The sequence below is a fragment of the Pavona decussata genome, unplaced genomic scaffold (genome assembly GCF_977016875.1).
Source record: "Pavona decussata unplaced genomic scaffold, jaPavDecu1.1 SCAFFOLD_145, whole genome shotgun sequence".
Taxonomy (NCBI): Eukaryota; Metazoa; Cnidaria; class Anthozoa; order Scleractinia; family Agariciidae; genus Pavona; species Pavona decussata.
This window is the reverse complement of record NW_028145558.1, coordinates 955,001-968,357: the sequence shown is the minus strand read 5'-3', so window position 1 is coordinate 968,357 and position 13,357 is coordinate 955,001. Positions and strand designations below refer to the sequence as shown.

The 13,357-nt window shown below is 36.9% G+C and overlaps 1 protein-coding gene across 1 annotated transcript in view; it reads left to right on the top strand.

Moving 5' to 3' along the window:
* LOC146466340 (uncharacterized) overlaps positions 1-13,357 on the top strand; it is a 119,739-nt gene that overhangs the window by 50,843 nt on the left and 55,539 nt on the right. Inside the window, exons 5-18 of the mRNA XM_085127536.1 lie at positions 7-52; positions 1,562-1,609; positions 1,948-1,979; positions 2,741-2,786; positions 3,571-3,620; positions 4,250-4,295; positions 4,721-4,759; positions 6,114-6,136; positions 6,233-6,275; positions 7,196-7,227; positions 7,386-7,431; positions 8,233-8,261; positions 9,594-9,639; positions 10,818-11,029. Of these exons, the coding sequence (XP_084983662.1) occupies positions 7-52; positions 1,562-1,609; positions 1,948-1,979; positions 2,741-2,786; positions 3,571-3,620; positions 4,250-4,295; positions 4,721-4,759; positions 6,114-6,136; positions 6,233-6,275; positions 7,196-7,227; positions 7,386-7,431; positions 8,233-8,261; positions 9,594-9,639; positions 10,818-10,889 (598 nt within the window). The 3' untranslated portion in view covers positions 10,890-11,029. The remainder of the gene's footprint in view (positions 1-6; positions 53-1,561; positions 1,610-1,947; positions 1,980-2,740; positions 2,787-3,570; positions 3,621-4,249; positions 4,296-4,720; positions 4,760-6,113; positions 6,137-6,232; positions 6,276-7,195; positions 7,228-7,385; positions 7,432-8,232; positions 8,262-9,593; positions 9,640-10,817; positions 11,030-13,357) is intronic.

Sequence of the window (13,357 nt, the reverse complement as noted above, 5' to 3'; positions counted from 1 at the left end):
CTGCAGTACCCTTGGGCGCTTGAGAAAAGAATTGGAGGAAAAGAAGAAAGAGGTAAGGATGATCTAATTTACGCTTAAATGTGCTGTTTAGTTTTTTAATTTCTTTCTCATAATCGACCTATCGTGAATAACGTCCAATTCAAAAAATCAGGGGCCAGCTTAGCCAGTTTTACCAAAGCCTCTTAACTCATGATATATCCTGGCCTACCTAGGGTAGACCAGGAAATATCTTGAGTTAAGAGGCCTATTTGTTAATCTGAGTTTTGCAAAGTGCGAGTATCTAAATATTTCCAAAAAAAAGTGATGGAAATTTTAATATTCGCCTCCAAAAAAGTGATGGGAATTTATCTACAAACACATGTTACCTGTTTGGAGAACGATTTCATTCGGAGGAAAACAGTTGAGAAAAACTTAACAACTTTGAGGAAAAGATAGTGACCACACACACTTGCATTTAATGTTAAAACAAATTAAAACCTTTTTATGTGCTGGTATGTTGAAAGTTTGCTGAAAAAATAAAAATATTTTTTTAGAATACCCTTCCAGGTGTTTGTTCAAACTTTCAGCAAGAAAGAAGACTAAAGAATGGTCGTATTAATGCTCATTTGCAAAGAGCCGAATGAATGAATGAATGAATGAATGAATGAATGAATGAATGAATGAATGAATGAATGAATGAATGAATGAATGAATGAATGAATGAATGAATGAATGAATGAATGAATGATGGCGCGTTTATTTACAGACAGATGTTATCTATTCGGACAAAGATTCTTTTGGAGGGTAACGATTTGACAATTTAGAAAAACAGAACAACTTTGAGGAAACGATAGTGACACGCACGCAGAATTGCATTTAATATAAACGAAAGTATTTTATCTGCAGGGCTGTTGAAAGTTTGATGGAAAAACTAGAAGAAAATTGTTAGAATTCGCTTCTATAGTAATTTCACCAGACTTTCAGCAAGGAATGAAATATCACGAAAATTTGATGTCATTTCAAAACCCAATAATGTTTGTCTGACAACAGAAACAAAAAAAAGAATAATAATAAAATAATTGTCTAGTTTTGTTATAAATTATCACCCCAATGCAAAAAAACTGTCGATTAGTGCCCCTGGCCAGAGACAGAGTAGGTCGGAATGGATTGACTTAAAAAATATTAGGCTAATGTTTTTCAAGTTTTCGGGTTTTTTTTGTTTCCAAAATGCGCTAGAACAGATCAGGAGTTGTTCCTCTTAAGAATTGAGTTGATTTCTTTCCTCTCGTCATTCTGGAATTATTTGGCAGCAGTTTGAAGGTCTTATTTCATCATTTTTAACTAAAGATACCAAAACCCCATGATACTTCTCCTTTAAAGATGGTCTCATTTACGCTAAAAATTACATTGTTATAATTATATTATATTTTGCCTTCATTGCTCAAGTGGGTACACAAAGTGTTGATATATGGGGGCGTTGGCCAGCCAAGCCACCGTGCTATTGGGTTTTGTTTTACAACACTCATTTCAAAATCGTTCTGAAGCCAATATTCTGACTCATGTATCTTATTTTCGATTACAGAGAGACAAGCTTAAGGCCTCTGCAGATGAAATGAATCAGACTTTCCAGGTTAATTTGTTGAATTATTTTAACTGATTTTAAAGTTTTCGCTCTCTTTTGCTCCAAAGTAATAATGTTCCTTGGATTTAAAGATACGAATCCGACCTTCCTTGTCAAGTTTGAGGGGAAAATAATCTTTGGGTCAATTGTGTCTACTGCGTTCTGCAATGGGAACAAAAAAAAGGTTTTTTTTTTCAAATATAGCGGCTTAATTTTTGAAGTTTGTATTTCCTCCTCGACAAAAATCCTTCATTGCAATACTGCTATCTGACAATGTACCGTCAGTACTTCCCATAATTTTGTTTTCTTCTTTCTTCATTCTTATCATTATTTTGTTCGTTCAACAGACTGAGTTAGAAACCAAAACTCAACTGGAAAGGTAAGCATATCGAACTACAGTAATAGATTCTGGTAGGTTTAAATCTCGAATTTACTTTAAAAGTGGATCCAAAGCTCTACGCACAGGAAAGTATGAGTGACTAGTTCATAAGATGGAATGCTCATATTGCCGCTCGCATGGAAGAAGATTAAAACGGAGTCTCCGACTTAATCGAACGCATGCTCGTTCCTTTCCTTCGATTCAGCCAAAAAACGAACTCTTGAGAACGTATAGGGCCGTGTAACCAGCGAATGGAAACTTTTAACAACGATTGCTCTAGTGATATTGAAAATTTGCCACTAAGTTCCTGCTATCGTTTGAAAGGATTGCTTGTATTGTTGTTGTAATTCTTTGTTTCTTTTTGCGGAGATCTGGGCTGGGGTGAGGTTGGGGGGGAGGAGGGGTGCTGGATTCATATCAAAACACTAGACGATCTAAAAAAAAAAATAATAAGTTCTCAAGATCTAAAACAATTTTTGCTTACTTAAAAAGCATTCCCTGAAGGAACAGGAAAAGCATCTCAAAAATGTTGTCTGGCTACAGAACTTTTGTTCCGTTTCCAGCGAAAAAGAAAGCTCTTATAAACGAGTACTTTTGAATTGTATAAGTGTGAACAGGGCATTAGTAATTCCGTCGTATTTTGATCAGTTGACTGCATTATCTCCATTTTACTTTTGTTTATTAGATTGCCTAACTAACGATTTTCCAACTACCATGTCTAAAACTCTTTGTCGATTACTTTTCTTTCTTTTTCCCTGTAGTCAAATAAAACAAATGAAAAGCGACATTAAGGAATATAAACAACAGGTGGGTTTATACAAACTTTGGCACCAATAAGCACTTGAACCACAAATAGCATGAGCCAAATCCTCCAGAATTAGCTTACCTCAGTTTCAAATCTCCTTGTGCCAACCAGTCATGCACTTTTTTTTTGTATTTTAATTTACTTGTATTAGCATGAAAAAGTATTATTAAACTTAAACTTAAATATAAAGAGGATAAAGAGGGAAAAGGTTTTAAATCAAGGTATCCACCCATTGCTATACATCATTTTATTAAAAACCGGATCATTGTAGAATGCAATTCCAGGGATTTGATTGGCTAAGTGACCATGATGTATGAGCCATTATCTCATGACCGAGAAAAAGCGGGCATTAAATAGCCTTCTGCTTGTTCTTGCAAAGCGAAATCAGCAAGATTTGCAATATTTCTTGATTGTTTTTAATAAAATAGTTGTTCCACTCTCGCTTGTTGGATATGAGATGATTATAGCCAACTTGGACCGTCATCTATCATCTCACATCCAACTCGCGCTCGTGGAATAATTATTAAATATCCATGAATTGATAAATTGATTGATGAAGGATTGATTGATTGATTGATTGATTGATTGATTAATTGATTGACTAAGTGATTGGTGATTGATTGATCGATGGAATGAATGAATGAATGAATGAATGACTGACTGATTGATTGATTTATTGATTGATTGACTAATTGATTGATTGATTGATTGATTGATTGATTGATTGAGTGAGTGATTGATTGGTTAAGTGGATGGTTTCACCTTATTTTATTTCGTTCCATTTAGCTGTCCAAAGGAGAAGAGTCCGAAGCAGACTATGAAGATGTGAAAGCAAAGTGAGTGTAAATTTTTGTACACACGCGTAGATATATTTAAAATACCTGGACCAAAAAACCTGCGCGGCGCTAGATGGAGAGATTAGCGCAAAGCATCCGAAAATACGCGAATAACGGTGACTTATCAGGTTTCAGTTTAAGTTTCAGTTTATTTTATTTTTATTTATTTTTTTTTTTTGCCATTATTTTGTTGCACGTTGTTACAAGATAAATATATATTAAAGTCTAAAAGATAAAAAAATAACAAAAGAGAGAGGAACATATGGCGAGGATGCCCATAGAGAAACTATTGGGGCTTATACAAGCTACAGGCTCTTCAAAAAATTAAGAAAATTAGGCGTAGCTTATTTAACAGGTGACAACAATGAGGCGGCATACAAATATGACAAAAGTTCTAAAAGACCCCGTAAAACGAAATACAAAACCACTCCGGGTGCTATTTGTTACTGGACAAGAAATGCACTGTTATTTTTTTCGTGTAATCATTCTGAGGGCGCTGTGGGTTATACAAATATGGCGATTAACGGTACCGATACCGTCAATGGTTTTACTGCTTGTTTGAGATCCGCGTTTTGAACTTTATTGTTTACTGGACAATAGTCTTGATTAATTGCTCTATTTTCGTGTAGGGAACTAGAGGATTTAAAGAGCGAACTTCAGAAAGAACAAGCACAGGTTGGTATAAATCACCTCTAACGTTACAATTACTTTTACTGGTGTGCTCTGTGAACAAAAACGATGCCAAAAACGTTCCAAAAGTTTTGAAAACGTTTTCATGTTGAAAGAAAAGTGAGCTCAATTTTTCTTGAGCAAGGCAAACTAGCGGCTTTCTGCCACCGAGCGGATGTTGAACCAACTGAAATAGACCGCTCGTGGCAAAATATATTATTTACTAGGTTTATATGCGGAATATTTCCAGCGGACTGCTGGAATTACTAATGTTAAAAACGCTAAGTGTGGTGATAACTGGACATGAGTACAAACATTACAATGAAATTTAGCTTAAATGTTAAAAAAGAGATAATAAATGCTTGGTTAAGGTGATTCGGTGAAGAAACGTTTACCTTATTTCGTTAAATGACTTTTCGTGTTTGTTTTAGGCGATTGCGGCTTTGGATGAGGAGAAGAGGAGAGTGGAGGTAATATGGCTACACAAGCTTACACAAGCTGTTGTATAAACTAGAGCGAAGGCTAAGGAAAAAGCATACGTTATACATATCTCAACGTTTGCGATTGCGAGGCAGCGTGGTCGAGTGGTTAGGGCGCCGAACTTGAAATCCGGAGGTCCCGGGTTCAAGTCCCGCTCTGACCGCTAGCTGGAGTTGTTTCTCGATAGCCCCAAGTTCAACTCCTCGGCCGCGCTTGCAAATAGCCAGCTGGTCTGCCTCCTGCCAGTTGGGATTTTTAACCATGTTATTTTCAATTTGTATTATTTCTTTATGAAGTTTAATGCCCGGCCCCACTAGCACTTGTGCTATAAACACTGCCGAGGGTAAAAGAAGGTTATTTACTTATTTTTTTATTTTTTTTTATTGCTGGATTAAAGTTGATAGAAAGAGGAACAGAAACAAACAAACAAACAAACATACCAACAAAACATCCGCAAAACAAGTAAACAATCTACAAAATAAACCCGTAACTTTCTAAACAACGTCATATTCTCGCTCGTTTTCATTGGGTGTGCCTCGGTTTTGCTTAACTGTCATGTTTTACAACTTGTCAACAAAGAATAATACGCGACAGCCGTTATGTGGCTTGTCACGCCATGTTGCTTTCGTGGAGCAGCGTTGTGTGACAAGCCAAATAACGACTGTCTGGCAATTTGCAAGAACTAAATCCCAAACGACCAACGGTGACTTTGCCCAACCCCCACACCCCCTCCTCAACCTCTCCTAACGCCAGTTACCTGTAAGCACTTCCAACTCTAATTTGTCATGAGCCTTATTCCAAAATGGCTTCCATTTTAATATTCTTTTGTTTGCATTCAAATTAGCCCTTTTTGCCTCGTTCAAGGTAAAACATTCTTTTGATTTTGGAGCTTAAGAACGAGGTAAGAAGAGCTAATTTGAATTCCAACAAAAGAATATTTAAAAAGTAGCCATTTTGAAGTAAGATCTATTATCCAAATTAATATTTTGCCAAAAAAAAGATAAAAGAAAAAGAAAAAGAAAGAAAAAGAAAACAAGATTTGTTTATGCCCATTCCAATTAGTTTAAATTGCAGTGTGTACCTTCCTTCCATGCCATTTTTCCTAAAACCAAGAACTATAAATAAACAAAATCAACCTATTGCGTTGATCATATCCTCTCCCCCTATATTTAACATTTGGAGTGTTCAAGTAGAACCATCTCACAAATTCCTTGTTGTTCAACTTTAAAACGTTGTTTTGTTTTTTTGTCTGCTACTGTGAAAATTAAGCTAACATGAAAACTTTGGTACATGATTTGAGGATCATTCTAAACATTGTTATTTTTTTCTACATCCTGCTTGTAGGAACTCAGAGAGCAATTGAAAAGGTAAATGAGAGAAAAGAAAAAAGTTTAATTCCTCTTTCTTTCTATCTCTTCGTGTTAAGTGCAAGATCAACTTAAATATTGTGTTTGTCTTTATAGCGAAATGAGAGACATGTCAGAAAAGATTGACGGCATAGGAAAGGTATTCAAACTATTACATATTTTGTTTTTTTGTTACCTCGACAGCGGTTAAGGCTGGTTTCCATATGATCGCGGATCGCAGATAGCAATAAGGTCTGCGATCGTCTGCGATCCTGCGATCGTGATCGCAGACGATCGCAGAAGATAGAACCATGTTCTATCTAAAGGCTGGTTTCCATATGATCGCGGATCGCAGATCGCAGATCGCAATAAGGTCTGCGATCGTCTGCGATCATATGGAAACCAGCCTTTAGAGGCAACGCGGCATTTTGTTGCCTGAGGTCAATTCATACATATACACGTTCCAGGCTCAATAGCGACATTATTCGACAAAGCTACAAACATGGACAAAAGTATTGAGACAATTTACCAAAACTAACGCTTTAGAACTAACAATGTTTTTTTGTATTTGAACGAAGGCACCTTTATTATCGCGAAGAGAGCTCTTTTTTGTTTCCAACCAAAAAAGTTTAAAAGGATCGATTTTCTTGATTTTTTAATGCAATCTTTAAACCATGGAATGAGCGAGAAGCGAAGTGACATTAGTTCTCACTGCTGTTATATGTAACGTTAGTAATAGTAGTCTTAGCTTGTATTTTAGTGAGCTCCCTAAAATAAAATAAAAATAAGAAACAGCATAGATTGATAAAATAAAAACGATACGTCTGCTAAGAGGTCTGTCATTCTCGTCTGAGGGGCACAGAGAACAGACGCGGTAGAAAGTTCAAGAAACACGAAATAGTGTACCGTGAGAAAGGAAGAAATGTGAAAGTAATTTAACAAGGGAGAAAATTGAAATAACTCTAGGGTAAATCTCTCTGCGCACAAGAACCACTCTACAAGGAAACCATATCAACAAGTCTTGAAAAGTTTTCTCCTTATGAATAATTTCTTGTTTGTTTTTTTTTTTTGTTTCCGCAGTCGTTTGAGGACGAAATTGAGGAGCTTAAAAGGTAACCATAGTAACAAGCTTTCCATAGAATCACAACTTTGCAATCATGTTGAACATTCCTGCGCCAACTGAAAATAATTGTTGAGGATTCGAACCGAATACTATAATGGCTTCATAGTATTCATACATTTATACCGACTATCTTTTTTTACAATTTAGAGAGGGCCAAAAGAAAGCCGAGGAATTTGCCGTATGGCGAAAACAGGTGAGAGAGAAAAGAATTGTTGCTTTTTGAAGCTATTTTTGACTCTGAATGTTACTGAGCAAATCTCGTTGCTGTTTGAAGCTATTCTTTGACTTTAAATGCTATTGAACAAATCTCGTTGCTGTTTGAAGCTTTTCTTTGACTCTAAATTAATGCTATTGAACAAATCTCGTCGCTGTTTGAAGCTATTCTTTGACTCTAAATGCTATTAAAGAAATCTCGTTGCTGTTTGAAGCTGTTCTTTGACTCTAAATACTATTGAACAAATCTCGTTGCTGTTTGAAGCTATCATTTGACTCTAAATGCTATTGAACAAATCTCGTTGCTGTTTGAAGCTATTCTATGACTCTAAATGCTATTGACCAAATCTCGTTGCTGTTTGAAGCTATTCTTTGACTCTAAATGCTGTTGAACAAATCTCTTTGCTGTTTAAACCACTTCTTTGACTCTAAATGTTGAGGGAGGCGAGGGGTGAGAGAATGGCTAGGATGATGCATATATGCAACCATGATAGGTGAAATTTTGGCAGCTGACAGGCCTTATATCACTCCTGCTTTGTTGCACAGGCGAAAGCTCTTTTACGTTTCCTGAAGTTATTTCTTACCAAAACAAAACCGAAACACTTGAAATAAACACAAAAGCCCTAGCTTTGAGGCAGGTCCACGGTCGTATTAACTCTGTCCTTAACATGTTCCTTTATGATTACCTCGAACTCGTCATTATGAAACGCGCATGCTCAATTTATGATCACTCCTGGCCTGTCAAGGTCACTAGTCTTAGCCATTGTGTTTTCTTTTTCAGGCCAACGAAGAACTTGCCAAAAAACAAAAGTAAGTTTAGCAATTTAGAGACTTGTGTGTAAACTATTGCATTAATGATTTAGAATAAAGTTGCGATAAAACGCGAGCGCTGATTGGTTGAAACAGCTTGCTTGATTAGAGTACAGATGCACGGAGCAACGGTGTCACGCCGTCAGCCCGTTTGTGAAATGCCTGGACTTATCAACTACTTTTTTTTTTACCCAGACGTCTTATATAACCTAGAAAACGAAAAAGAGCTCTTAGTTTCAATGGATATAGACCATCCTGTGTGTAACAGTGCAAATAACATGGTGATTGAAAGTGAGGTTTCCGAAGAAGTTAACGACTAAAAGACAGAGCCAAAGAGAAAAAGAGATTTTCAAATATGTAAAATTACTAACAATACTATTAACGTCCCTATGATTTTCAAAGGAACCCTTACTCTTACTCGACTACGTCTCGTGTCTCCCCCTACACTGCTTTCGTGCTCTAGCCGCTTCCTGAGTGCTTTGCAATAGAACAGAGCACAGTCGAGGCTTCTTTATTTGCTAGATAATGAGCATCGACCATTTTTTGGACGCTAGACTAAGTGCAGTAAGGTGTAAGTAGTAAGCCGGTGTATGAGATAGCAATGTGTTGACTGCAGATGAAAATTGAAACGGAAAGTGGTCTGTTTTCGTAAATTAAGGGCGGTGCCTACTATTGTTACTGCGCATACGTTCTGCGCATCTCGAGATACTCGGGTTTCCTATGGGTGGTGCCTATTAATACAGGGATATTATTGCGCGCTTTAAAACTATGCGGAGAAAACAGAACTTAGCAAGTGATTTTGGTATCCAGAAAGAAAATTGGGGGTAACCATGCATTTTTCAGAGATAATAAAGCTTCAATTTGGAAAAAAGCGCCATACATTGCTTTGTATTTTGCTGCTTTTTAGAATAATTGTTGCTTAGTTATCTCTAAAAAATGCGTGGTTACCCCCAATTTTCTTTTTGGATTTCAATACCCGCTACCAAGATCTGCTTTTCCCGCATAGTGATAAACCGTGCAAAAACACTTCGCTATTAGTAGGCGCCGTCCTTGATAAACAGACAAAGAAACTCTGTAGATTACAGCACCATGCACATGTCATTAATGCGCATGAGCAAACGATCAACCGCTGGCCATTCACGCAGGATTGGATGTCTGTTTTCTGATTGGTTTGGTGTATCACATTGTAATTTTTACTATAGAATCAAGATCGTTGTAAAAGCTCTATAGATTACTAAAAGCTTTTCAAAAAGAGATTTTGTAACTGCTTTGAAACACAATCAAAAACCTCTTGTGACTGAGAGATAATGTTTTGTGTTTTCTTTTTTACAGTGAACTCATCGAACAAAACGAAGCTCTAGCTCGCGTCGAACTTGAAGTGAGTATTGAGAGTACACCCATTCATCCAGAAATATTTTAGCTATGTCAAAGTCAAACAGCGAACGTAAACAACTAAGATCATAAATACAAGACAACAGCTCGCCCTGCCCAATCTCTGTAGAACGTTGTTTGTAAGAGTGAAACAAATGTAAATTCTACGCCAAGTGTAGCGCAGTCTTTCTTTAACATTAACTCGATCAAGCCTTCTCGACAATAACTCACAAGAAAATTTCTAGTTTCGTAAACCCATGCTTCTGCGGTTTATTTAAAGATGGAGCATTTTAGGGAAGGCTTACTGAATTAACATCATAAGATGTACTAGATGTAAGTCAGTACGAAGTGTAGCATATCAACAAGGGCAAAAAAACCCAGAGTACGACTGCTACGTAACTTTAATACCGTCGAATCGACTGAAAATGTGAACTTAAAATCAATTCACACACATCGCAAAATTGGCCATCAAGATTTAAAAAAGGTTGTAATGCATGTGCTTTTACCACACCCTTAATAAAGCGGAACTTTTAATACCGTATTTATTCGATTAACCACCCTCGGGCCCGTTTCTCGAAAGTCCTTGTAACTTACCGGGCCCGATAAGTTTATTTTTTAAATGCGTTTTCCCCGATTACACAGTGATTACAGACATGGTACTTGGACAATGTTTTCGTAGAATTAAAAGATTTTAAAATTTAGTATTCAAAGCTAGCAAAAATTGACTTCTGTTAAGAAACATTTATCACCAAAGACACTTATCGGGCCCGGTAAGTTACCGGGGCTTTCGAGAAACGGGCCCCTGGGGGCGTTTATTTAATTTTAGGCCCATAAGGGTGGGCGCTTATTATTTTCGAAACATTTTCAGCAAGCGAAAGGATGACAAAACAAGGGATAACAAGTTTATTTCGCTTCAACAAGACAAAACAAAGTAAAAGTTCATTGACTATCGTATCTAAAACCAATTTTTGAACACAACTGACGCTCCTCTTACTTCACGCTGGGCCAGTACAGAAATGCTTTTTGTTGGGAGGGGGGTGGGCGCTTATTCGACTGTGGGCGGTTAATCGAATAAATACGGTATCCAATATTCGCTCAATTATTGTTTGAAACCACATGGAGGGAATTTCAATTCATTAATCTTTACTGCAGTAAGTACCATTAACTTATATGCTGTCTTCTCAGCAGTTTCCAGCAAGAAAGAAATCCAGAAGCTTGGTCAGGATTTTTTGCCCTCCGTTCTTTTGTCGTCGTTAAGAAGATACTGTCTGTTTTTAATCTTTGATTGTATATAATGTATTTACTGTATTGTAAATAATTTCTTATTGCTACTTTGTAGAACAATGTCTCTACATCAAACTGATGTGGACAAATGTCTTCTTTTTTAACTGACTGAAGTAAAAAGCTTTTATAAAGCTAAATAAACATTTCTGCATTATTGCAGCTTTTAAAGCTTGTACTGGAGTCCGGTATTTTTCATTAAAGCGAACATTTAAATACATAAATGTTTGAGGCTGAATCTATAGTGATTATGAGAAATGACATTGATTGTTGACGTAACTCTGTGAAGCACTATTTTTCTTTTTTTTTTTTGGAATGCGAGTAAAGGAGGAAAGGGTAAAGGCGTATCCAAAAAAAGCCATTTAAATAGGGTAAGGGTAGAGAAGGATCACAATGTGTCTTAAGGATCTCGTGCAAAAAAGAAAAACCTGTTCAAGTTGGGGGAGCTAGGCCTGCCCTCTAATCGTACCGAAACCTTCAGATCTTCAACCACGCACTTGAAGATCTGAAGGTTGCAGTTTTGAGGGCAGACCTAGCTAACCAAGAATACCGGAAAAAGCAGGAGATGCGGTTCATTTTCAAATATGGAACTGTTAGACCTAGTGGAATTAATCAGGACTTTAGTTTTGCGTGAATTGTTCGTTTATTACTTGCTCGCGCGCTTTTATGAATTTGGGCATGCGAGCAAATTTAACGAACTTTTCAACGGTATAGTTTTGTACCCTGAAGAAGGCAGCATTGCCGAAACGTCGGTTTAAAATATCTTACAGCGTCCATTTTATAATATTTTAAACTACAAATACGTGACACTGGCCCTTTAAGAATGAAGCAAAAACCAGTTGATGGTTATCAACGGGACCTCCGTTAGAAGACACCTTTTATTTCACATGTACACTCTGTTTTTTTTTTTATAAGAACCTTTTTATAAGAACGTCGAAGCTGAGATTAACCAATATTTTAAGAACGTATTAAGAACATTCCCCTGGCTGAGAGTCGATTAAGAACGTTTTTGTTTTGCTAATCTGTGTATAAAACCAAGGTAACAAATGTAGATTAACCAAAATACTTAAGGGCATGTTTTGTATAACATTAACAATGGTGACACACATCTCGGTTTGTCATAATCAGCAGTTCTTGATACCATATCTCAGCAGACAATGCACTTTGATAGGTTTCCTGGTCACTTACGCATTGATTAACTGAAATACATGTAGCGTATACCATGCAATGTAAGAACCTCTTGAGAACGTTTTCAGTCTCAAAAATCGCAAAAAAATATAAGAACGTTCAACCTCAGCTCCAAAATTAGACGTTCTTATAAAAAAACAAAGTGTATTTAGTAAAGTAGTAAGGTCATTACCGAATTGCATCATATCAACAAGAGTGAAAAAGCTCTGAGATGACGCAGTGCCGACTCTTACGTAACTTCAATACCGTCGACTGCAATTATAATTTTCATGAAAACCAACGAAAGTTTGCACACGTTGTAAAATTGGCCACCAGATTTTCAACTTAGAAGGCAAGTGATTTTCACCCCACCCTTTTCAAAGCCTTAACCGTCACAGGAAAGCAAAAGGCCAGGGAACTTGTAATATTGAATGGTCGCTCAATTATTGTTTGGAACCATATGGAGGAAATTTTAATTACTATATTTTTTCCACAGTAAGTAGTATTAACTTATAGCATGATGTTATCTCCTCAGCAGTTTCCAGGAAGACAAAATTCAAGGAAATCCAGAAGTTTAATACTTTATGCAGTGCTATTGTAAAAAATCCTGGTCAGACTTCTGGGCCTTGTTTTATATCATTGACTGTAAATCATGTTCTCTTTTTTATAAATAGTATAAATCAACCATTGCAAGCGGAAGTGACTGTTCCAAGTTAGGTCCAGCACCAGACCTATCTTTATACCCGTCGCACCCTCCCTCCCCCCCCCCCCCCCCACCCCCTCAAGTTTATTCCACTTCAAGCATCATGTGACACGTATAATTTTAGTTTCTGGCCGAGGACGATAAATGATTGGAACAACTTGCTAAGTTATTGACGTCGATGGCACTTACGTCTACGCATTGAGAGGAAACGAATGTTCATGATCATTTTAGTTTTTCCTCTTACAATTTTAAGTATAAATTGTAACATATGATATGATATAGTTTCTTTTCAATTTTCCATTGTAATTCTCTTGTATTTTGGGTGTAAGTATTTGCATGATTTCTTGATAAGTTAGATTTATATTTTGCTCATTCCTTCGTCCGTCTGATCCGTCCGTTCGCTCGTTCGTTCTTTCGTTCAGTCGTCCGTCCGATCCGTTCGTCCGTCCATTCGTTCGTTCGTTTGTTCGCTCGTTCGTCCGTCCGATCCATCCCGTTCGTTCGCTTGTGCGGTCATTAATTTATTCTAACAATGTCCTCCCGCATCCAAGAGAAGGACTGACTAAAACACGAT